Raw genomic sequence first — 25,852 nt, 5'->3', positions numbered from 1 at the left:
AACACCAATTTATATCTTTTCCAGAGCAAATGCATTTCTTGGCTTGTTGGAAAGTGGATATCCTCCTATATTGTTCCTACCTTGACGAAACTATGAGTTACAGATTTCAGTTGCACCATGTCTTTCCAAGAAGATAGCTCAAAGCAGATGAGCCGAAGTTTGTCTCCTATCTCACAGTTAATTTTGGCCCATTTGCCAAATGTCACCACTTGAATTTCTCCTGTGTTGTCTTTCACTTCAAAGAATGTACATTTTTCCGATGTAGTTTTCTGCAAAACAAAATCAACATTCCCTCCTGCTTAATAGCACCTCTGTGTCATGGCACAGTGGGGTAGGAATGGGAGGGGAAACTTGAAATTGAATGTCAATTTACTTGACAGGGTACAAACTGCACAGAGATTGATCATTTTAGGTACAGAAAGTATGTAGACAATTCAGTTTTGTCTAGCTTAAAATACATTTTAGAGATGCTCAGTTTCAAATTCTTCTGCTTAATCAATCAAGTCCATCCCTCCCCTGCCACCACCATTGCCCTTCTCCCCCACATCCCTTCTCCATCCAGGTTTTTTAACCTGGCTACCTAAGAAGTCAGTCTTCTCAGGATTTCCTCCAGTTCCCTGATATTTTTCCAAGTCTTCTGGTCACCGAGGCAACAGGTACCCCATATGTGATATTGTAAATAAAATCTTATCCTGAGTCAGGCAGAATGTCATTCTAGGCCTAGTTGAAATAAGTCTCTGACTCAGCAACCTATGCTGGTCTTTCTTTCTAACAAGCACTTAGTGATGACTTCATACTATTCTGTTCAATTACAAACATTTAATGCCTTGTATAAGTCACTTAACCTTTCTGAGCCTGTTTCTCCATCTGTAAAATGACCCAGTTGTTATGAGTTGTTCCAAGCATCAAATGAAATAATGGATGTTAGTCAGCTTAATTTAATTAGAGGTTTACCATGTGCCAAGCATTGTGCTAAGCACCAGGGATACAAAGAAAGTCAAATAACAGTCCCTGCTCTAAAAGAGCTCACAGTCTAATAGGGGAGAGAACATGCAAACATTTATGTAGAAACATGATATAGACAAGATTAATGGGAGATAATCAACAGAGGGAGGGCATTAATATTAAGGGGGATTAGGAAAGCCTTCTTCAAGAAGGTGAGATTTTAGTTGGACCTTGAAGGAAGCCAGGGTAGCCAGGAGGTAAAAATGAAGAGGGAGAGAATTCCAGGCACTGATGGGGCAGCCAGTGAAAATACCTTTAATAGGGAAATGTCACATGGTGTTGTGTTTGAGAAATAGCATTGTGTCACCGAATCCCGAAATGGGTGGGTGGGTGATGTAAAATGTTCTAATAAGATGAAAAAGGTAGGAGAGGGCCAGGTTATAAAGACTTTCAATGCCAAACAGGATTTTATGTGCAATCCTGAAGTTGATAGGAAGCTACTGTGTTTTATTGAAAGGGGGGAAAGGGGAGTGACATGGTCGGGGTTGTGTTTTAGGATGCCCAGTCTGACACTAGAGTACAGATAGGCTTGAGACAGGGAGACTAACAGGTAGGCTGTTTTAATACTCCAAGTGAGAGGGGATAAGAACTTTTATGCCACTGGACCAGGCCAGTGGCAGTGGCAGAGGAGAGAAGGGGGGGTTGTGTAAGTGAGAATTTAGTAAAGATAGAATGGACAAGGATTAGCAACAGATTGGATATGGGGAGTGAAGATGATGGTGCCCTCAAAAGTGTTAGGAAAATTAAAAAGAGGGGAACTAATGAGTACAGTTTTAGACACATTGATTTTAAGATGTCTATGGGACATCCATTTTGAGATGTCCAGTAGGCAGTTAAAAGTATGAAACTGGAGATTGAGAGAGAGGCTATGAAGTGTTTTAAAGCAGAGCTGTCATACATGCAGGGCCCACAACAGTCTCTGTGTAGCCTGGACCAGAATAAATGTCATTGGGAAATAGTTAACAAGATAGATAAAAATACAATAAAATATAGATAATGTTAATATGTGGTTTTCCAAGTTGGTATTTGCCTGTAGGGATCATTACGTGTGGTTTAGTGACCCCTGTTTCTATCTGAGTTTGCCACCATTACTTTAAAGCACCACATAAAGGTTAATTAATATTATTTTTAGTAACAGTAGTTGTAGCTAACTGTGTTAAGTGGCAGAAGGAGCTTACAGTCTAGTAGGAGGTTGCAACACATAAATAGGTAACCATAATGCAAAAATACTTCTAGATTATCCATTAACTCACTTCCCCTCCCTCCCCCAATCCTTAATTCTTGTCCCTTCCTTCCTCTTTCTATGTTGGAGTTGATTTGAAGTCTTTTTTGTCTGAGCCATGTGCTCTTCAATACAATAACTCTAGCTGCTTTCTTAACCCATCAAGCATCCGTATTTAACACTAACTACATGAGCACATTAATTTTACACACAGTATACTGTCTCTATATCCCAGAAGACAAATGCAATTGAGTATAGGTAAGTAGATTGGCGGGGTGGTACTTTTCTTTGTTGTCTTCCAGTACTTAAGGACAAATTATAAAATTAAACTACTTCAAAAGTGATATGGGATGCCCCTATAAGTAATGGGTTTAACCTCACTGGAGGTCTTTAAACAGAAGTTCAGTAGTTGAGAAGGAAGTGTTTTAGGTAAGGGTAGACTTATACCCTTTGGGGTCCCTTCTAATTTTAAGACTATTTGTGACAGCTGGAAGTTGTTGGAGATTGTAGCAGTATGTAAGAGGATGGCTCCTTGGGTGTGAAGACCAACTAACCCAGGAATTAACCATCTGAGTTTTGAGAATGTTGCATACTTTTGTGTTTCCATTTCTATACTTACTGTCTGCAGTATGCGTGGCTTGGATTACACTATTTCTAAGGCCCTTTTCAGTTCGAAACTTATCTGGTTCCTAACCAATTAAAAGGTCTTCTACTAACTAAGTCCAAGGAGGTCACAACTTTAAATGGTCTTAGAACCACTGATGACTTACCCAGCTAACTATTGAATCTAGTCTGATTCTGGGAAAGAGGCTTTTATCTGTTTCCTGTCTTAGCTTTTACAGCTAATACACACAAAGAGATTTCACCTTAGAGACCAGTATTCAAAATGAAATAAAAAAAGTCATTTGATATAGATGGGGCTGGGCACACAAATGTAAAAATCATAAAAGAAGTGTGAGCTCAGTGAATGAAAGTTGAGTGTATTCACTTCTTTGTCAGCTAGATCACAATGTGTGGAAATGTTTCTCTTCAGATCACAAAATGATGAGGTTTCTCAATGTATGTTTTTTTATAATAATTTGTACAGAAATTCCTTGGGATAAAAGAGATTCTAAATATCTTGCTCATTTCTCTGTACAATCTAGCCAAATTGACCTTCTCTCTGTTCTCCTCACATATTATGCTCCCTCTCCTATCTTACCTGCCTTTCTGTGACTGAATTCCTTCCTCATTTCTTGTTGTGTTTTATGTTGTGTCTATTCTCTTGTGTCTTATAAGACAACTCAAGTACTACCTTCTACGGGAAACTGTTCTTGGTTCCCTCAACTGCCAGTATCCTCCTCCCTCCCAAACTACCTTGCATTTTATCTACTTTGTAATTTGGGGTGTATTTATTCTTTTTATATTTATTCCATATACATTCATACTTGTCTTCCTCAGTGTAAGCTTCTGGTGAAAAGGGATCGTTTCAGTTGTTACATTTGTATCCCAGCATCCAGCACAGTACCTGGCACCTAGAAGGTATACATTGAATAAATGCTTGCTGATTCATTGATTGATTGATCTAGACCTTTGATCCTAAACCATCTTAAGCAAATCACTAATCTGTCCTTCAAGGTTTCCTGGGGCTGGGACCATACATATACATGGAATATAGGCTGAGTATGTTGGTATACCCAATCCATGCTCTATGTGTGCCTATGTTGGGGGCACCATAACCTTACCCAAAGTTTACTCAGTTGTCAACGCCTTGTTTAAGAGTCATATACTTTGACTGGAAGCTTTTAGAAAAGCAATCCTCCCCTCCCCCCCACTCCCTCTCTATAAAGCAGTGTGAGCTTACCTTATTGATCGCATAGACACCATCCACATAACTTCCTTGCTTTTGTTTTACAAGCATTTGGATCTTTGTGGTTTTACCTGCTCTTCTTTTAATGTTTTGGGGGACTGTGATTTCTTTGTTAGCAGGCACATCTTGCACCCTGGAGAATCTGTTTATTTCCAGGAAACCTTTTTTCCAATAACCATTTGATATCTCAATGATCTTATTTTTGTTGATGTGTTCCTTGACACTCAAGTTGAAAACCTTCACCCGGATAAATTCATGCTCATTTGCCACAGTAGCATGAAACATCTCTTTCTTCTCTCCTTTGATTTCATACTCAAATATCTGGCTGACTTGGAGCACCTTCACTGTCATAGGCATTGTCTGGCAACAATCTTCTCTTTCAGTTTCTGGTTCTGTTTTCTGATCAGGGTGAAAGACATAAGAGTAGAAATATTAGCTATTGAGTAGGGTTAGAGGGAAGGGTCTTAGTCACTTTGTTAAATACCAAGAAACCAACATGAGATAACTGGAATAGGATTCATGTGAAACATGAGAGATTGGGAGACCATAATTCTGTACCTTAGAAACCAACCCTCATAGAATATTGAGTGAGACATGTGCATCACTGAAAGGTAGATGCCACAACCTCTTGAAAATGTGGACAGAACATGCTGCATAGTTTACTACTCTCTTTCATATTTTTATGAGTATGGAGGGCAGAAAAAAGTTTTCCTATACTCATCCTCATTCCAGATACTTCCCTGTTCAATGAGGCTTCCTCCTAATCATGCTTCATGACAGAAATAGAGACAAAGCATCAGCCAGTGACAGAATTGACATGACGGGTTGAGGTTGACTGTTTTTCTCCATCTCATTAGAAATGGTATGATCTTTCAAGTTGGATGGAATTAGTTTAATACTTTTAGTTGCTGTGATTTCCTTAGTAACTATTCCCTTTGCTAACACAGATCACAATTTCTTTTTCTGAGTAGATGGTCTTAGAAAAGTTCTATGGTGGAAAAAAAGTTATCACCTGGTAATGAACCTCTCTGAGCTGAATAGTCTGTTTCTTGGATAATAAACACAGATTCCTTTGCTGGACCCACAGTCTTAAGTTTTCTTTCTTGAAAGAACCTGCTAGATTATAGTTTCCACTGTTATAGCCTATGAGAAGCTCCACACCTCATTGAGCTGCTCTTGAAAGTGGACAGAACAATGGATTTGGTATCAGAAGGACTTATGTTCAAATCCCATTCTTTCCAACTGTGTGTTCATGGGTAATAACCTTCTGAGCCTCAGTTTCCTTATCTGTAAAATGGAGTAATAATATATTTAAAATCTCCCCTATGGGATTAAAGATTCACTGAGATGAAGTACATAAATCACTTGAATTTTAAATTGCTATATAAAATTCCATCATTATTCATGCAGTTCTTTGTGATTTGTAAAGGGCTTTACGTTCATTATATTGTTTGAAGTGTGTGGTACATTGGTGTTGTACATTAATGGATGTTCACTGTGTACCGTGGGCAAAACAACTCCTATTGTGGGGCTGGTCACTGAACACTTAGAGGGGCATAAGATTACCCTATCTACTATGAGGTTCCCATCAAAAACTGAAATAGCTACCTACCTTTAAAGAGCTTACATGAAAATAACAAAGAACAGAAATACCTATATAGAAAATACAATGTACGCAAATCTGCCTTTTCTATTCTTTCTGTAATCAGAGGCTTCCCTAGGATATTGTGCATGGAGACCATGGTCCCAGAAGATTAGGATTAGATCCTCTTCCCTCTTCCGAGATTTGGGCAGTTTTACAAGGGAAGCAACAGGCCAGATAGGAGGATGACTCTAAGTCCACCCTCTTGTGTCAAGAAAGGCTTTAGCTTTCAAAGGTATAACCATTTCACATGCCTACCTAACACAAGCCCTAAGACATCTGTTGCCCTTTCAGAACCAGAGATAAACTTGCACCTTCATCATTCAAAGGCCATCAAATAGAATGGGGAGGTAGTAACAACTCTGGCTCATTTAGACTCTTCTCCTGAACTTTGCCTTTCATCTGGCTTATTTTTCCAGTGCTGACAATCTATTCTGACTTAGACCCAAAATAGATCTCTTGTCCTCCAGATAGTTTTCTGACCTGTTTCCTTCACTTATGGATCATTTTATAAGAACAAGTCCTTTGCCAAGGGCTGGAAGGTGAAGCATTAAACTCCCAACTAATCTTCCTTTATAGAGGACTAGGTCTGGACTCTCCAGAGTCTGGACTTTTCACTCTCTTTCTGCAGCTCAGCTTGCTTTCAACTTCTAAAGACATGAAGGCCAGACTCCCTTGATCCCCTCCCCTCCTTGCCAACTTCCTTTTTGAGGGTGGGATTTGTCTTTCTTTTTTTTAGTTTGTATTCCCAGCACTTAGTATAGCGCCTAGCATTGTGGTCTTGACTTGTAGCCTTTTCAAATTGAAGAACTTTCCATCTGTATGATAGCTGACCTTGATGCTCTGCATTCATCCTCATTGAAAGCATTTGAATTATTATTATAATAGGCACTTAATTATTGTCTATTTAATTGAATTACATTATCTCAAAACTTTCATACTATTTTATTTCTGCTAATTTAATATTAACTTTTTATCATTCCTCTAGTAGGGTAAAACTTTTAAGAAAATCTTTCATGTTGTTTTTATGGAGAAGAGAAAGATGAAGGCAAAAAATTCCTAAGAATAAAAGCTATCCTTATGTTGAACCAGCTGTCCCAGTGATTTCCCTCTCCGTAGGGGGCTTTAAACAAAATTTGTGTATCTACCAGCACAGGATCACAGATTTAGGTCATTTATATCAACCCCCCACTTACAAATAATGAAGTGAGGCACATTTACATGACTTGTCCAAGGTCACACAGGTAACAAATAGCAGCATTTGAACACAGGTCCTAAGACTTGAGGTGTGGATTGGGCTAGATGGCCTATAAGATCTCTTTCAAGTCTGAACATCTTGTAATTCTATGAAGTTAAAATGAACATGGGGGACTGGGCTGGGTGTCAGGCACTATGCTAAGCACTTTACAAATATCTCATTTGTCTCTCACAAAAACCCTGGGAGGTAGGTGAATTATTATCCCCATTTTCAGAGTTGAGGAAACTGAGGCAAACAGGTTAAGTGGCTTGTCCAGGGTCACATAACTGGTAAGTGTCTGAGGCTAAATTTCAACTCAAGTCTTCCTTGACTTTAGGTCCAACATGAAGAGCCAATATAATGGGGCAATATATCTTGAAATAGAGAAGAATGTACAAAAAAATAATGTATAACTTTGACTTGAGGGGGTACTATGCTTAGAGAAATCTATACTCTCAAGTCTAAAAGTCTTGGAAATTTCTTATCTCTCAGTGAATCCTGCCTGCCATGCCCATGTAGAAACAAACAAAAAGCTACCCTGGGGGTTGAAAAGAATATGAAGGTTTGCTTTTCAAGTACTTTGTGAGGTATCTTATGGGGAGGGGGTACCTCTCAGGGATCATTCTGTAGATCATCCTGTAATCTGATCACATCCTAAAGCCCTTTTCCCCTTATCTTGAAATACCACAAAACTACTTCTTAACTTGTACCAAAAGAATTGCTTTTGTCTTCCTAATTATCTGTCCCCCTTGTCCTAATTCTTTAACCTATGTCCGCTATCTGTCATGTCCTTAATCATTAACCCCTATAATAACCTAAAACTACATCATCATCCTGAACATCTACAGGTTGCATAAATTTCTGACTATATAAGCCTAATCTCCCCCAAATATCAGTACCTTTTACTCAGCGCTGTGGCTACAGTAAAGGTTCATGTGCTTTCACGTTAATAAAGCTCCTGATGGCTAAAAGAGAGCGCCTAAGTGAATTCTTTCACACTTGAACCTGAATTTGACCTCAACAATACCAACTGCAGCACAAAGGAAGCAAGACTTCCCTTCTACACACACATATGACCAATGCATTGTTTTGTTTTGCTAGACCATATTTATCTCTTACAAGGTAGGGCTCTATTTTGGTGGAAGGAGGAGGAGTCAGTGAAAGGGAGAGTGGTATTTTAAAAAAAAGCTAAGAAGAGTATCAACAAGACCATTGTTTTAAAAACAGAATCAAAGTCAAGCTCCCTGGCCTCTAGTTTGCAAACTCTAGTGTTTTAAGAACTTGAGGCTTTTCCCTCTTCTGCTCTTGTAGTACCTTTCTGGTTCTGCTGACAGTAGCTTGGTAATCATATCTAGCAGTTCATTCAGTAGCCTGAATACATAGTTCTTCTGAGCCTGGCAAGCTATTTGCTGGCTTATTTTGATTTTCATTTCCATATTAGTCATTTCAGTTCTAAACTTCCCAGTGCCAAGATTGTATCCTTAACTTTAGCAGATCTTCCCTTCAAAGGAGTCCTTTAGCAAAGACTGAATGGATAACTATTTGTCTTGGGTAGGTTGGAGTGGGGATTGTTTTTCAGGTTGAGGTTGGACATGATAGTTGTTAAGGCATTTTCCAACTCTAAAATTCTGTGATTCTGTAATTATTTTCAGAGAAAACAGGGTAAAGTAAGAATTTAATAGCTCTGTCTTCTTTCCTTTGTCAGTTATCATCATCTCATCTACCCCAAGTAGTAGTTTTATCTCTTATGAACCTCCTCTTTTCCCCCAACATATCTAAAAAAACAAAAGCCATTCCTTTTTCTCATCCTTAGGATTCTTCCCAAGTTTTAGTTCATTCTAAATTTTAGTACTCTGGACTCTATTTTCATAGGATTGGATCATACTTTTGCTACTTGCTTCTATTACTTGTTTTTCTCTTTAATACTTTTGAAAAAAAAAATCTGTTGATCAGTGATTTCCCTATATATTTATATTGTTCTCTAGAAAATTTTCCCTTTTCTTCCTCAATTCAATTCAACAGATATTCTTAAGTGGGCAAAGCATTGTGTTACCTTTTAAACCCTGGTCCAAAAACCCAAATAATTTTTTAAATCAAATATCATGACTTTAACCAGTAGTTTACTTCCTAAATTTGCATTTGTCTTCTGAATCCCTTGCTCTTATAGTTGAGTAGGGAGGAATTAATCCAGAGTGCAGTGATCAAATGCCTTCCAACTATACCTTCGCTTGGCAGCATTGACAAAAGCAACGTTTGTGCTGCGAAGGTCTAATGTTTCTTGATCAGATTGAATTTCATCTGGAGATATACAGATTTTTATAGTTTTTAGTCATTTCAGGTATGTTTAACTCTTCATGACACAATTTGGGGCTCTCTTGGCAAAGATGCTAGAGTGGCTTGCCATTTCTTTCTATAGCTTATTTTACAGATGAGGAAATTGAGGAAAGCAGGGTTGACTGACTTGCCCAGGGTCACATAGCTAGTTAATGTCAGGTTAGATTTGAATTCAGGTCTTCTTGATTCCAGGCCTGGTGCTTTATCCACTGTGTCACCTAGCTGCTGCAGATATACGCACACACTTACAAGCACATACATATTTTTGTGTATACACATGTGCATATGTGCATTTATATTGAACACATACATGTATATGCATTTATGTATATGATATTCATGTATATTCATGCATGTCTGTGTATATGTGTGTATGTGTGATTCCTAAGCTTTCCTTAGATTTCACACTGTCTTTAGGGTTGTTCCAACTATATAATATTTATAAAATAGGTAAGTGGAAAGGAAGTATTGGCTTATATATGTTGTAGGTAGATTGAAGAGGTCTTCAAAACAAAAACATGTTTAGAAATACTGCTCTGGCTTATTTAAAATCCTTTAGGCAGGACAATGGATGAGATAATTTCTCGATTTTCAATAGAGTGTTATGAAAGGGAAGAAGATACAAAGTGAAAATAGGAAGATCAAGCCTTGGTTAAGAATGGATAGTATTTGAGATAAGGTGAACGTGACAGGAACTGAAGAGTGATGCAATCCTGTGTGGACTGTTGTGTACCCCTAATAGATTCTGAAATGGACTCTCACTAAGGGGGAAAAGATAATTTCACTTAACTGGAGTGTTTCCTGAGATGTCTTCATTTTCTTACTCTCTGGCCCCTCTTTAGTTGTTGCTTTTCTTTTCTGGAAAAAAAAAAGTTTGTTGTGATTGGAGGGTGATTATCATAAGATCATAGACTTAGATTTTAAAGAGATCTTAGAGGCTGTCAAGTCCAAATACAGTAACTGAGGAAAGGGAGGTCTCCAGGATGCCACAAAATAATTTCTCATCGACCATCAGTTTAAGAGGTCATATCCATCTCTCTGACTTCAGGAGGTTACAGTATAGGAACTATTATCATTAGTGAAGAGAAGGAACTTTGAAACTGATGAGTGATATAGTTGGTCATTACTGTAATACCCCATCATCCCCCCTCCCAACACCCTTGTCTCTCAATCCTCCTATTGCCTTTAATTTTTATACTGAGAGGTAACTGAAGAAAATATCCTAATGTGGACAGTGAGAGGAGAATCATGGCAGAGATAATTGCCTTATCTCTTCAACTGAAGACCTCCTTGTGGTCTGGTTCTTACCTACCTTAGCAACACAGTTCTTCTTTGACTCAGTGGCCGATTTCAGGTTATTTTTCTTGGTCACCTGAGAGTTACCAGTGTTGTTGCCATTAGAAGCTGATCTCATTTGAGCCTCATTGTTTCTTGTCACGGGTTTCTTCTCTTTTTTCTTGTATTTCTTCTCAGCTGGTTTGAGAATAATCATAATGACATGTTAACTGAAAGGAGTCCTTCTAGGACAGGTGAGAAATTTTCAACATCTCATTCTCTCAAAAGTAATTTTCTTCTGTGGTGCTTATAGTTACAGAGTGGTCTATAGGTACTATCTCATTTTATTCTTATGACAGCTCTGTTGGGCAAGAAAGCTATTATTATCTCCATTTTACAGAGTTGCATACCAAGGCTAAAAGAGGTTAACTGACTTACTCAAGGGTATGTGGTAAGTAGCAAAGCTGGGTTCCAGGTATTCTGATGCCCTAGTTCAGTGCTTTTTCCATTACATTGTTCTGTCATATATATACATATATTATATATAAATAGCTAATATTGATAATGCTTCAAGATTTGCAAAGAACTTTACATGCAGAATATCATTTGATCCTAACAATTCAGTGAGATTGATGCCATTAGCTCCATTTTACATATAATGAAACAGGCTGAGAGATATTGAGTGACTTATTCAAGGTCAGAGAGCTAATAAACATCAGAGGTAGATTTGGACTCAGGTCTTTCATGGAAAGTATTTCATCCACTATGCCATTTAGCTACCCCATGTTCACTGACCTTCAAATAAAGACACATCTAAAGCACGTCATGTCATTCTACAGTTGACGTAGTAGATTTGTGATCTAGTCTTCAGAAATTTCTGCCCATGTTTTGGACTACTTATATCCAAGTGCGCTGTAAGTCTTAACACAGGTATCTCCTGTTCAGGAAAATGAAGTGAGCTGGAGCTCACAATAATAATAGCTAGCAATTATATAGATGAGTACTATGTTAAGTGCTTTACAGATATTTTCATTTGATTCTCAGGACAATACTGAGAGTTATCATGCCTATTTTACATTTTGCTTTTCATGGTATTCATCTCCTCATTGGATTTTTGAGCTTTTTTTTTTTAACCATTTGACCTGTTTTTATTCCTATTCTGTTTTTAAAGGTTTGATTTTCTTCAGTATGTTTTTGTGCCTCCTTTACCAAGTTGTTGACTCACTTTCATGATTTTCTTGCATCACTCTCATTTCTCTTCCTAATGTTTTCTTCTATCTCTCTTACTTGATTTTTAAAATCTTTTTTGATCTCTTCAGTGTCCTGAGGACAATTCATATTTTTTCTTTGACGTTTTGAATGTAGGAGATTTGACTTTGTTTTCTCCCGAGTTTGTGCTTTGCTCTTCTCTGTCACAACAGTAAATTTCCATAGTCATGGTCTTTTTTCTTTTTTGCTGTTTGCTCATTTTTTTTCAGTCTATTTATGAACATTTAATTCTATGCTAAAGTACGACTCTGCTTCCAGAGTGGAGGGGTAACTGTCCCATGCTTTAGGTTTTTTTTTTTTTTTGGTTTTGTTTTGGTGTGTGTGTGTGTGTGTGTGTGTGTGTGTGTACAAGCTGTTTTCAGAGATAATTCTGGGGACCTATAAGTTTTCAATTCTTCCAAGGTTGTATAATCTAGGGAGAGGTGTGTTTACTCCTCTCCTGCTCTGTGAGCAACCACAAGCACTCTTTTCCATCCTGGAACTGTGAACAGGGTCCCAGTTTTCTTTAGGCCACAAGCTCTGATGTGCTAATGCTCCTCTTTACCCTGGAACTGAGACCTAGGATGCTGACACAGATCAAAGTAGGAAGATTGCAACAGAGTCTTGTCCCTGGTGCTAGTAAAGAGACTCCTTTAATCTCCTTCTGACCAGTTGTGTAAGCTCCTTATCATATGTGGGCTGAGAGGTCTAGAAACCATCACTGGAGCCACTGATTCAGTTGCTGCCATGGCTACTTTTGGTTTGCTAGGGCACTGAATCATGCTTCACACTCACCCCATTGTTTTGAGCTGGAAAATTGTTTCACCATATACTTTTGTGGGTTCTGGCACTCTAGAATTTGTTTTGAGGCATTAGTTAAAGTTGTTTGCAGAGGATTTGGGGAGAGCTCAGGAAAGTCTTTGCCTTTTCTTCATTATCTTGGCTCACTCCCACTAGATGTGTTTCAGGGGAAAAGGAAGGAGGGATAGGATTCTAGATGAGTAGAATTATCTTTCTAGATCACATCATTGGTCCATTTAACCCAGGATTTGTTTGTGATGGTGCAAATAATGATATTTTGTGGTTTTCCACCATTACAAGATTAGCAGTATACTCCCAGGTGTAGGTGCTAGGTGATGCAGTGAATAGAGTGTTGGACCCAGTCTAAAGGATCTGAGTTCACTTCCTGTCTCAGATATTTACTCACTATATAACCCTGGGAAAGTCTTTTAGCCTCAGTTTTCTTATCTGTAAAATAGTGATAATAGTAGTTCATACCTTTAACGGTTGTTGTGAGGATCAAAGAGATAATATATCTAACGTGATTTACTAAAGCAATATTTAATGCTAGCTATAATTATTTTTATGAAAGAACACTGAATTTGGAGTCAGAGGGCCTGAGTTCTTATCCTGACTCTGCTACTTACAACCTATGGAATTTTGGACAAGTTATGCTTTTTCTCTGGGTTCCTTTTTTTTAAAATTGTTGTTTTCATCTGTAAAAGAAGTGGATTGATTAGATGACTTCCAAGAGTGTCTTCAGCTCTTCATCCCATGGTACAGATAGCCTGTGTTTTCCTTAATAACTTAATAAGGATAGTCATCCACTGATTAACTTAAACCTATTTAGATAATGAGTGTCATAAGTTTATTACTTGTAATAAATAATGAAAATTCATTTGATTTGATATTGAATTAATTCTTTTTGGACCTGACCTCCACTTTAAGCCTGGTCTAGTACCTAGGATTTAGAGAACATGTCTATATTTACCCTCTCTACACACTTATTGTTTCATAGTCTTTGACCATATCCTTCCTCAGGTTTCCTCAATCCAGACTGAGGAATCCTGACTTATTTTAGTCTGTTGTCAAGCACAAGACTCCCTTTTTCATTTCTGTTATACCTAAGATAATAATGCAAAGCAAAAATGGGAAAAAAGTGATAAAGTCAGAGCAGCTGGTGTTACAGTGCGTAGAACACCAGGAATGGAATCGGGAAGACCTGAGTTCAAATGCGACATCAGACACTTACTAGCTGTGTGACTCTGGGCAAATCACTTAACACTGCCTCAGTTTTTCATCTGGTAAAATGAACTGGAGAAGGAAATGGTAAACCACTTTGGTATCTTTGCTGAGAAAACCCCAAATGGGGTTACAAAGAGTCAGACACAACTGAAAACAACTGAATAACAACAAAATGCAAAGAGAATTGCACTGAAACTGAGGACCTGAATCTGGGCTTCAGTTTCTTCATCTAGTAATTGAGGGAATTTGACTCAATCTCTAAGGTCCCTTCTAGAGGTGATTTTGTGACCTCTAGTCCTGTATTTTGTGAGATTTGGTAATCAGAGCCATATGCCATTCTGTGGTTGTTTAAGGAGACTAACTGTTTAGTGATGTCAGGGAAGAATCATGGATTTTGACCAAGACATAGGGAATCATGAACTCCCATTCCCAGAATTTAGTGATAGAGATCTATTTTTTTTAAATTTTGAGATAAGAGATCTCTTCTGAATTTTGTTTTGATGACAAGAAACAGAATGAGACAGTAGCAACTGCATTAATAATGGAACCAATAGAAACTTTAAGTGACTTGCCCAAAGTCACACAGTTAATAAGTATCTGCAGCTAGATTTGAATTTTCTGATTCCAAGTCTGACGCTTTTTTCTACTGCACCACCTCATTGCCAATCACAATAACAGTTAGTTAAGGATGTCCTGTTGGAGGGGCTTTACTTAGTTGATGACCCTTTAGATTAACTATTTCCCACTTGTATCTACATCTTTTATCAGATGCATTCAAAGTAGTAGGGGTTTTACTTCTTGGCCCTTGAATTCTATCCCCTCAGATTCTTTTGCTACCTAGAATGTAAGGAGTAGTAGTTTTCCTACCATCTGTCTAGAATTTTCATCCCTAGGCTGGTTTCTGGTGTAGATAATTTCCCAAATTCATGGATCAGAGATAACACTCCAGAAAAGTCAGCTAGGTGTCACAATGTGTTAGACTTGGAGTCAGAAAGACTTGAATTCAAATCTTGCTCCTTATATTTCTATCTGTCTGACCCTTCACAAGTCACTTAACTTCCCTCAGGCTCTCTTTCCTCATCTGAAAAATGGTAATGATAATAGTAGCACTTCCCTCCTGGAGCTGTGGTGAGGCTCAGATGAGATCACACATGTAAAGCATTTTGCAACTTTAATGTGCTATATAAATGCTGGCCATGATAATATATTATATATTGTGTAATGATATATTATATTAGATTATAGCATTATTTATGATATATCATATAGTATATTATCTTGTTACCTATAATTGTGTACAATGATATAATTAAATAATATAATAAAATATATAATATGATATGACATATATTATAATATATGTTCAGATTAATATTGTCATCATCTTCATCATCATCATAGAACTAAAAGGGACTTAATAGGGGTTATTTCTGAGTTTGATACAAGCCAGGACTATTCTAGGGCTTCATGTAACTTGAGAATAGTAGGAAAAGGAAAGCTGGGGATGGTCTTATTCAGAGTAAAGACTGCACTAGCCTTTTCTTTCATTCCTAAGTGACTTCTGCCTAAGCTTGCCAGTTCTTCCTTTGTCAGCACAATATTGTGGAATGACTCAAAAGATCTGGCTTTGAGTCCAACACTGCCACTAACTTATAGTGTGACCATAAGCAAGTCATTTCCTACATACAGTCCTGTTTGTTCATCTGAAAAAAAGGAGGCTAGACTAAGTAATTTCTCAGATCCAATTTAAATCCTGATTTTCCTATGTTCTGGGAAGAGTGTGCCATACTCTCAGATGCTCCTATCTCCTGGGCTGCTATGTGTGTAGTTACTGCCATCTTGTGGCCATGTGGGAGAACTTGATACCTTTTCTAGTGAGGATTTGGCATCTGAGGAGACTTCAAAAAAGAAGTAAAGAATCATAGAATGCTGGAGTTAAAAGAGACCTTAAAAAGTCATCAAGTAGATGAAGGGGAAGTGACTTGATCAAGGTCATGGTAAGTAGCAGAAATGGGACTCAGAAGCATATCTCATGACAGTCAGTCCAATATTCTTTCCAGAAGTATATGCTGCCTCTCAATTTAAAAAGAAATACAGTCTGAAATGAATCAAGTGCCTACTACCCAATTACCTTTGCTGATTTCATTTTGAATTCTTTGAGCAGTTTCATTAAGGTTCATGTCCTTGAATAGTTTAATGGTCGTCTTCAGAGCAGGCAAAGCACCAAACTTTTCGATCAAATATTTAGATAAGTCAGTTTTATCAGCTTGGTCTTGCTTCCTGGTCATTAGACCTTCATTGTTTAGAAAGAATTTATATTTTTTAAACTCTTCACTACCTAGCTCATCCAATGCTCTTAGCAACATCACTCCATATGCATTCTTCATTGCATCAGTTGGATTTAGTCTCTAGGAGATAACAAAACATATAGGGTCATATCATATCATCCAGCTTTCTTATTTCTACTTAAGCATCATAGGACCCCCTCTTCTACCCTCTCAGCCAAGGATACACCCTCATAATTCAAGACAAAATTAAGACCATTTGCAGAGCTCTCCCTTTTCTCTTCTTATCTCATATCACTCAGATACCTTCCCTCATCTCTTTGCCAGGACCAGTCCCTCTACCTGAACCCAGGATCCCATTTCCTCCTGTCTCCTCTAACTGATTGTCCCTTTTATCCTTTTCTCTTCTTCCCTACTCTAAAATAGGAAAATAATAAAAGTAATCCAAGAAAAGCAAGAAAATTGTGAAAATAACATTATTCAATTGGAAAAAAAGATAAAAAATCTTAAGGAGGAAAATAATTCCTTGAAAACTAGAACTGAGCAAGAAGGAGGGAATGACATTATGAGACACAAAGAAATAATAAAGCAAAATCAAAAGAATAAAAAAAATAGAAGAGAATATGAAACACCCCATTAGAAAAAAATTAGATCTGGAAAACAGATCAAGGAGAAAGAACATAAGAATCACTGGACTATCTGAAGGTTATGTTAAAAAAGAATCTTGATACAATATTGCAAGAAATTAATAAGGGAAATTGCCCTGAAATTTTAGGACAAGAGGGTAAAGTAGAAATAGAAAAAATCCACTGTTAACCACCCGAAAGAGATAACAGGAGGAAAACTTAAAAGAATATCAAAACCAAGTTTCAAAGCTCCCAGGTAAAGGAAAAAATATTATTATCAACAAGGAAAAAAACACTGTGGTTCTACAATTGGGGTTTTACAAGACCTAGAAGCTTCTACACTGAAAAACCATAGAACTTGGAACATCATATTTCAAAGAGCTGAGGTTGTAGCCAAAAAAAACAGCAAAGTTAAGTAAAATCCTGACTGGAAAAAAATGGAAAGTTAATGAAATGAAAGCCTTTTAAGTATTTGTGACAAAAAGACCAGAACTCAATGAAGAATTTAATATATAAAATCCAGGAGAGATGTGAGAAAAACATTAATAAAGGAGTTATTAACATCAAAATGTTTACTGCTTATATGTAAAAATGTTTTCAGTATTCTTAAGATTCTTAACATTACCTGGGTAGTTTGAAAGAAAAATGCTGGGGCTGAGCTGAGTATGATGGGGGTGATTCTAAGAAACAAATCTGGGTAGGAAAAGGTAAAAAGAAGCAATTATTTCATACATGAGTCAAGAAAGGAAGAACTGATACTGAGGAAATAAGTGGGGATGGAGAGTGGCCAATGCTGGAACCTTACTCTCACTGGATCTGGGTTAAAGAAGGAACAATATATACATCGAAAAGATTTTAAAAGCCTTCTAAACTTAGAAATAAGAGAACAAGGGGGCGGAGCCAAGATGGCAGAGTATACAGACGCACATACACTAGCTCTGATCCCACAGCCCACAAAATATCTGTAAAAAAGATTCTGGAGCAACAAATTCTGGAGCAGCAGAAGCCACAGAACAGCGGTGTGGATGAGATTTCTGTTCCAGAGAGCCTGAAAACCTCTCGCAAAAGGTCCTTCACACTGCGGACCAGGAGCCGAGCACAGCCCTGCCTCGGCCCTGTGGCACCAAGAGGAGCAGATCCGAGCAGGCTTCGGGGATGGAATCTCCAGCAGCCACGTGGGTCCCTCCACCCACAGGTGGTGTGGGTTGGTGAGAGGGTCTCTTTGGCGGGTCGAGGGGGGGGTGGGGTGCCCCCATGGCTCTGGCCCCCTTGGGAGGCAGCAGCTGAGGTGGGAGCAGATGGGGGCTCCCTAAGCAGCCAGGAGCCCGGATCCATTGTTGAAGGTTTCTGCATAAACCCCATGAGGGAACTGATCCCAGTGAGGCGGCCCTGCCCCTACCTGAGCAGCTGAACCTAATCTCACACTGAATAGCAGCCCTGTCCCTGCCCCAAGCCCTGAGGCTGGGAAGCAGCATTTGAATCTCAGACCCCAAGCGCTGGCTGGGAGGATCTGGAGGCAAAGTGGGTATGAAGAGAATATTCAGAAGTCAAGTCACTGGCTGGGAAAATGCCCAGAAAAGGGAAAAGAAATAAGACTATAGAAGGTTACATTCTTGGTGAACAGGCATTTCCTCCCTTCCTTTCTGATGAGGAAGAACAATACTTACCATCAGGGAAAGACACAGAAGCCAAGGCTTCTCTATCCCAGCCCACTCAATGGGCTCAGGTCATGGAAGAGCTCAAAAAGGATTTTGAAAATCAAGTTAGAGAGGTGGAGGAAAAACTGGGAAGAACAATGAGAGACATGCAAGCGAAGCATGAAAAACAAGTAAACACCCTGCTAAAGGAGACCCAAAAAAATGCTGAAGAAAATAACACCTTAAAAAATAGGATAACTCAATTGGCAAAAGAGGTTCAAAAAGCCAATGAGGAGAAGAATGCTTTCAAAAACAGAATTAGCCAAATGGAAAAGGAGATTCAAAAGCTCACTGAAAAAAATAGTTCTTTGAAAATTAGAATGGAACAGATGGAGGCTAATGACTTTATGAGAAACCAAGAAATCACAAAACAAAACCAAAAGAATGAAAAAATGGAAGATAATGTGAAATATCTCATTGGAAAAACAACTGACCTGGAAAATAGATCCAGGAGAGACAATTTAAAAATTATGGGCCTACCTGAAAGCCATGATCAAAAAAAGAGCCTAGACATCATCTTTCATGAAATTATCAAGGAAAACTTCCCTGAGATTCTAGAACCAGAGGGCAAAATAAGTATTCAAGGAATCCACAGAACACTGCCTGAAAGAGATCCAAAAAGAGAAACTCCTAGGAACATTGTGGCCAAATTCCAGAATTCCCAGGTCAAGGAGAAAATATTGCAAGCAGCTAGAAAGAAACAATTCAAGTATTGTGGAAATACAATCAGGATAACACAAGATCTAGCAGCTTCTACATTAAGGGATTGAAGGGCGTGGAATAGGATATTCCAGAAGTCAAAGGAACTAGGACTAAAACCAAGAATCACCTACCCAGCAAAACTGAGTATAATACTTCAGGGGAAAAATTGGTCTTTCAATGAAATAGAGGACTTTCAAGCATTCTTGATGAAAAGACCAGAGCTGAAAAGAAAATTTGACTTTCAAACACAAGAATGAAGAGAAGCATGAAAAGGTAAACAGCAAAGAGAAGTCATAAGGGACTTACTAAAGTTGAACTGTTTACATTCCTACATGGAAAGACAATATTTGTAACTCTTGAAACCATTCAGTATCTGGGTACTGGGTGGGATTACACACACACACACACACACGCACATGCGCACACACATAGAGACATAGTGCACAGAGTGAATTGAAGAGGATGGGATCATATCTTAAAAAAGAAATCAAGCAGTGAGAGAGAAATATATGGGAGGAGAAAGGGAGAAATGGAATGGGGCAAATTATCTCTCATAAAAGAGGCAAGCAAAAGACTTATTAGTGGAGGGATAAAGAGGGGAGGTGAGAGAAAAACATGAAATTTACTCTCATCACATTCCACTAAGGGAAGGAATAAAATGCACACTCATTTTGGAATGAAAACCTATCTTACAATACAGGAAATTTGGGGGTAAGGGGATAAGCAGGGTGGGGGGGATGAAGGAAGGGAGGGCATGGGGAGGAGGGAGCAATTTGAGGTTGACACTCACGGGAAGGGACAGGATCAAAAGAGAGAATAGAAGTAATTGGGGGCAGGATAGGATGGAGGGAAATATAGTTAGTCTTATACAACATGACTATTATGGAAGTCATTTGCAAAACTACATAGATTTGGCCTATATTGAATTGCTTGCCTTCCAAAAGGAGGGGGGAAGGAAGGGAGGGAGGAAAAGAAGTTGGAACTCAAAGTTTTAGGAACAGCTGTCGAGTACTACTCTTGCCACTAGGAAATGAGAAATACAGGTAAAGGGGTATAGAAAGTTATTTGGCCCTACAGGATGGAGGAGAGGATGGAGACAAGGGCAGAGAGGGATGATAGAGGAGAGAGCAGATTGGTGATGGGGGCAATTGGAATACTCGGTGTTTTGAGTTGGGGCAAGGGGATAAGGGGGGAGAAAATTTGGAACCCAAAATTTTGTGTAAATGAATGTTAAAAGTTAAATAAATAAATTTAAAAAAAAGAAATAAGAGAACAAGGGAACAGGATAAGGGAGTGACTTTTGGAAGGGTCTATAGATTGAGATTTAGGCGGGTAGAAGGAGATGTTAAGGGAAAAACTCATAGAGGAGTGGGTAGAATAAACAATAGGAAGTTAAAGGGAGAGAATAAGGGAAGAATTCTTTTAAAAGGTGTGATATAGGGAAGTAGTGGTTACAAGTAAACTAGTCAAGTGGGGAGGGACAAGGTTAAATGAGAGGGTAAGAAAGAAAATAGAGAGGAAAAGTTGGATAGAGGGAAATACACAAATAATAATTATAACTCTTACATGAATAGGATGAAATCAACTGTAAAACAAAAAATAGATAATAGAATAGATTAAAAATTAGAATCTAGCAATATGCTGCTTGCAAGAAGCACACTAAAAAACTAAGAGATACACACAGAATTAAAATAAAGGGCTGAAGTAAAATGTATTATGCTTCAACTGATGCAAAAAAAGGAGGGGTAGAAATCATGACCTCAGATAAAATTCAAGCTAAAATAAATTTAACTAAAAGAGATAAACACGTTAAATACATTTGGATAAAAGGTACCATAGACAAGGAAGCAATATTAATACAAAATCTATATGCACCAAATATTATAGCATCTAAATTTTTAAGTGAAATATTAAATGAATTATAGGTAGAATAGATAGTAGTACTAAAATAGTAGGGAACTTTAATGTTTCCCTCTCAGAACTAGATAAATCCAACCAAAAAGAAATAAGAAAGAAATACAGGAAGAGAATGAAATCTTAGATAAACTAGATGTGATAGATATTTGGAGAGAATTGAATGGGAATAGAAAGGAATACACCTTTTTTTCAGTGGTTCCTGGTGCATTTACAAAGATTGACCTTATATTAAGGCACAAAAATTTTGTAATTAAAAGGAGATAAGCAGACATATAAAAAACCCATTCTTTTCAGAACATAATGCAATAAAATTATATTTAATAAGTGATCATGAAAACAGATTAAAAATTAAAGACTAAACAATCTAATCTTAAAGAGTGAGTGGGTTAAAGAACAAATTATAGTATAATAAATAAATTCATTAAAGAGAACAACAATAATGAAACAGCATATCAAAACCTAAGGGATACAGCAAAAGCAGTAATAAGAAGAAAAGTTAAGTCTCTAAATGTTTATATCAATACAATAAAGAGAAAATCAATGAATTAGGTGTTGAATTAAGAAAAAAACTAGAAAAAGAACAAATTAAAATTGTCCAATTAAACACAATTTTAAATCCTAAAAATTAAAGGTGAGATTAATAAAATTGAGTGTAAGAAACCCATTGAATTTATAAATAAAACTTGGAGTTGGTTTTATGGAAAAAAACAGTAAGACAGATAAACAATTGGTTAATATGATTTAAAAAAGAGAAGAGAGAAAAAAGGCAAATCCTAGTATTAAAAATGAAAAGGGTGAATATATCCCTAAAGAAGATGAAATCAAAGCAAATGTCATGAGTTATTTTGCCCAATTATATGCCAATAAATTTAACAATTGAAGTAAAGTAGAAGAATATTTGCAAAAAATAAACTGATTAGATTAGCAGAAGAGTAAATAGAATATGCAAAGAGATCTGTTTTAGAAAAAAGAAATTGAATGGGGCATACAAAAGCTTTTTTTTTAAATTGAATTATTTTATTTGTTTTCAGTGTTCAACAATCATTTCCATATATCTTAGATTTTTTTCCATTCCCTCCTCCTAAATTCCCTGTTCTTCCCCACTCCCTCCCTGAGACAGCATACAGTCTTATATAGGTTCTACACATACATTCCTATTAAATGCATGTTGCATAGAAGAATTAAAATGAATGGGAGAAACCATAAAACAAAACAAAAGATAATACAAAAGAAAATGGTCTATTTCTATCCATGATCCAATTCCATTGTTCTTTCTCTGAATGTGGAAGGTGTTTTGCCTCAAGAGTCCACTGGACATTTTTTAAGTCCATGCATTTCAATGAAATACTAAGTCTACCAGAAAAATTCTTCGCACACTGTAGTTCTTGCTGAGTACAAAGTTCTTCTGGTTCTACTCCTTTCACACAGCTTCAGTTCATATAAGTCTTTTCAGGCTTCTCTGAAGTCTTCCTGTTCACATTTCTCATATTTCTCCATTACATTCATACACCACAACTTGTTCAACCATTTCCCAATTGATGGACATCCCCACGATATCCAGTTTTGGGCCACCACAAAGAGAGCTGCTATAAATATATTTATACATGTGGGACTCTTTCCCATTTCTATGATCTCTTTGGGATAGAGTCCCAGAAGTGATATTGCTGGGTCAAAGGGTGTGCACATTTTTGTAGCCATTTGGGTATAGTTCCAAATTGCTCTCTAGAATGGTTGGATCAGCTCACAGCTCCACCAACAATGAATTAGTGTTCCAACTCTCTCACATCTTCTCCAATACATATCATCTTCCTGTTTTGTCATGTTAGCCAATCTGATAGGTGTGATATAGTACCTCAGAGTTGTTTTGATTTGCATCTCTCCAATCAATAGTGATTTAGAGCATTTTTTCATATGTTTATAGATAGCTTTAATTTCTTCCTCTGCAAATTCTCTGTTCATATCCTTTAACCATTTATCAATTGGGGAATGACTTGTATTCTTGTACATCTGACTCAATTCTCTATTTTAGAAGTGAGACCTTTACCATAGATACTAACTGCAAAAATTCTTTCCCAGTTTTCTGCTTCCCTCCTAATCTTGGTTGCATTGGATTTGTTTGTGCAAAAACTTTTCAATTTAATATAATCAGAATTATTCATTTTGCACTTTATAATGTTCACTATCTGTTGTTGAGTCATAACTTTCTCTGTTCTCCATAAATCTGACAAATACACTATTCCTTGCTCCCTAATTTGTTTACAGTGTCAATCTTTATACCTGGATCATGTATCCATTTGGACTTTATACTTGTGAACAGTGTCAGGCATTTGTCTATGCACAGTTTCCACCACACTGTTATCCAGTTTTCCCAGAAAATTTTGTCATACAGTGAGTTCTTAACCCAGAAGCTGGGGTCCTTGGGTTTTTCAAACAGTAGATTGCTATATTCATTAACTACTGTGTCTTGAGTACGTAACCTATTCCACTGGTCTATCCATCTGTTTCTCAACTAGTACCAAGTGATTGTGACGATTGCTGTGTTATAATACAATTTGAGATCTGGCAGGGCTACCTTCCCTAGCATTTCTTTTCATTATTTCCCTTGATAGTCTGGACCTTTTTTTCTTCCAGATGAACTTTGATATTATTTTTTTAGCTCTAGAAAATAATTATCTGGTAGTTTGATTGGTATGGCACTGAATAAGTTAATTAATTTAGGTAAAATTGTCATTTTTATTATATTAGCTCAGCTTACCCATGAGCAACTTATATTTTTCCACTTACTTAGATCTGACTTTATTAGTGCTAAAAGTGCTTTGTAATTGTGTTCATATAGTCCCTGGGTTTGTTTCGGCAGGTAGACTCCCAGATATTTTATAGTGTTTACCACAGCTTTAAACAGGATTTCTCTTTCTATCTCTTGCTGTTGGGCTTTGTTAGTAATATATAGAAATGCAGATGATTTATGTGGGTTCATTTTGTAACCTGCAACTTTGCCAAAGTTGTTTATTATTTCAAGTAGTTTTTTACTTGATTGTATGGGATTCTCTAACTATGTCATCATACCATCTGCAAAGACTGATAACTTAGTTTTTTTCTTTACCTATTCTAATTCCTTCAATTTATTTTTCTTCTTTTATTGCTACAGCTAGCATTTCTAATACCATATTGAATAACAGTAGTGATAATGGACATCTTTGTTTCACCCCTGATCTTATCAGAAATGCATCTAGCTTGTACCCATTGCATATAATTCTTGTTGATGGCTTTAGGTGGATACTGTTTATAATTTTATGAAAAGCTCCATTTATTCCCATGTTTTCCAGTGTTTGAAATAGGAATGGATGTTGTATTTTGTCAAAAGCTTTTTCTGCATTTGTTCAGATAATCATGTAGTTTCTGTTAGTTTTGTTGTTGGTGTGATCAATAATGCTAATACTTTTTCTAATATTGAATCAGCCCTGAATTCCTGGTATAAATCCTACCTGACTGTAATGTATTATTGTTGTGATAAGTTGCTATATTCTTTTTGATAATATCTTATTTAAAATTTTTGCGTCTATATTCATTAGAGAAATGGTCTATAATTCTCTTTCTCTGTTTTGGCTCTTCTTGGTTTAGGTATCAGAACAATATTTGTATCATAATAAGAATTTGGCAATTTTCTTCTTTGGCAATTTTCCCAAAAAGTGTATATAGTATTGGAAAGAACTGCTCTTCAAATGCATGATAAAATTCACTTGTAAATCCATATGTCCCTGGAGAATTTTCCTAGGTAGTTCATTTTTGGCTTGTTCAATTTTCTTTTCTGGGATGTTGTTATTTAAGTACTCAAATTCCTCTTCTGTTAATCTGGGCAATTTGTATTTTTTAAAATAATCTTCCATCTCATTTAGATTGTTGAATTTATGGGCATACAGTTGAGCAAAGTAATTTCTAATTATTGTTTTAGTTTCTTCCTCATTGGAGGTGAGTTCACCCTTTCCATTTTTGATATTGATAATTTGGTTTTTTATTTCTTTTTTAAAATCAAATTGACCAAAGGTTTATCAGTTGTATTGTTTTTTTTTTTCATAAAACCAACTCAGCTTTATTTATTAGTTTAATGGTTTTCTTAATTTCAATTTTATTAGTGTCTCCTTTGGTTTTCAGTATTTCTAATTTGGTATTTACTTGGAGATTTTCAATTTGTTCTTTTTCTAGCTTTTTCAGCTGCATGTCCAATTCATTGATTTCCTTTTCCCTATGTTATTCATGCAGGCATTCAAAGATATAAAACTTCCCCTATGAACTGCTTTTGCAGTATCTCATGAGATTTGTTAGATTGTCTCATTAATGTCATTCTCTTGAATGAAGTTGGTAATTGTTTCTGTAATTTGTTGTTTAACCCACTCATTCTTTAGAATTAGATTAATTTCCAATTAATTTTTGGTTTACATTTCCATGACTTTTGATTGCATTATGGTCTGAGAAGGATGCATTGCCTTTCTGCACTGGATTGTGAGGTTTTTATGCCTTAGTACATGGTCAGTTTTTGTATATGTGCCATGTACCACTAAGAAAAAGGTATGTTCCTTTCTATCCCCATTCAATTTTCTCCAGAGATCTTTCATATCTACCTTATCCAGAGTTTTATTCATCTCCTTATCTTCTTTCATGTTTATTTTGAGGTTAGATTTATCAAGTTCAGAGATGGGGAGGCTGAGGTCCCCTACTAGTATAGTTTTGCTTTCAGTTTCTTCCAATAATTCCCTTAACTTTTCCTCTAAGAATCTGGATGCTGTACCA

At 36.9% G+C, this 25,852-nt stretch overlaps 1 protein-coding gene across 1 annotated transcript in view; it reads right to left on the bottom strand.

Annotated features, from left to right (window-relative positions):
* LOC140523112 (interferon-inducible protein AIM2-like) overlaps positions 1-25,852 on the bottom strand; it is a 62,864-nt gene that overhangs the window by 4,688 nt on the left and 32,324 nt on the right. The window contains exons 2-6 of the mRNA XM_072638164.1: positions 15,969-16,245; positions 10,602-10,762; positions 10,089-10,147; positions 4,071-4,488; positions 81-269 (exon numbers count right to left, since the gene is read on the bottom strand). Of these exons, the coding sequence (XP_072494265.1) occupies positions 81-269; positions 4,071-4,488; positions 10,089-10,147; positions 10,602-10,762; positions 15,969-16,245 (1,104 nt within the window). The remainder of the gene's footprint in view (positions 1-80; positions 270-4,070; positions 4,489-10,088; positions 10,148-10,601; positions 10,763-15,968; positions 16,246-25,852) is intronic.

The sequence above is a fragment of the Notamacropus eugenii genome, chromosome 2 (assembly GCF_028372415.1).
Source record: "Notamacropus eugenii isolate mMacEug1 chromosome 2, mMacEug1.pri_v2, whole genome shotgun sequence".
Lineage (NCBI taxonomy): Eukaryota > Metazoa > Chordata > Mammalia > Diprotodontia > Macropodidae > Notamacropus > Notamacropus eugenii.
Note: the sequence above shows the minus strand (reverse complement) of the source record. Positions and strands in the feature narration are given on the sequence as shown.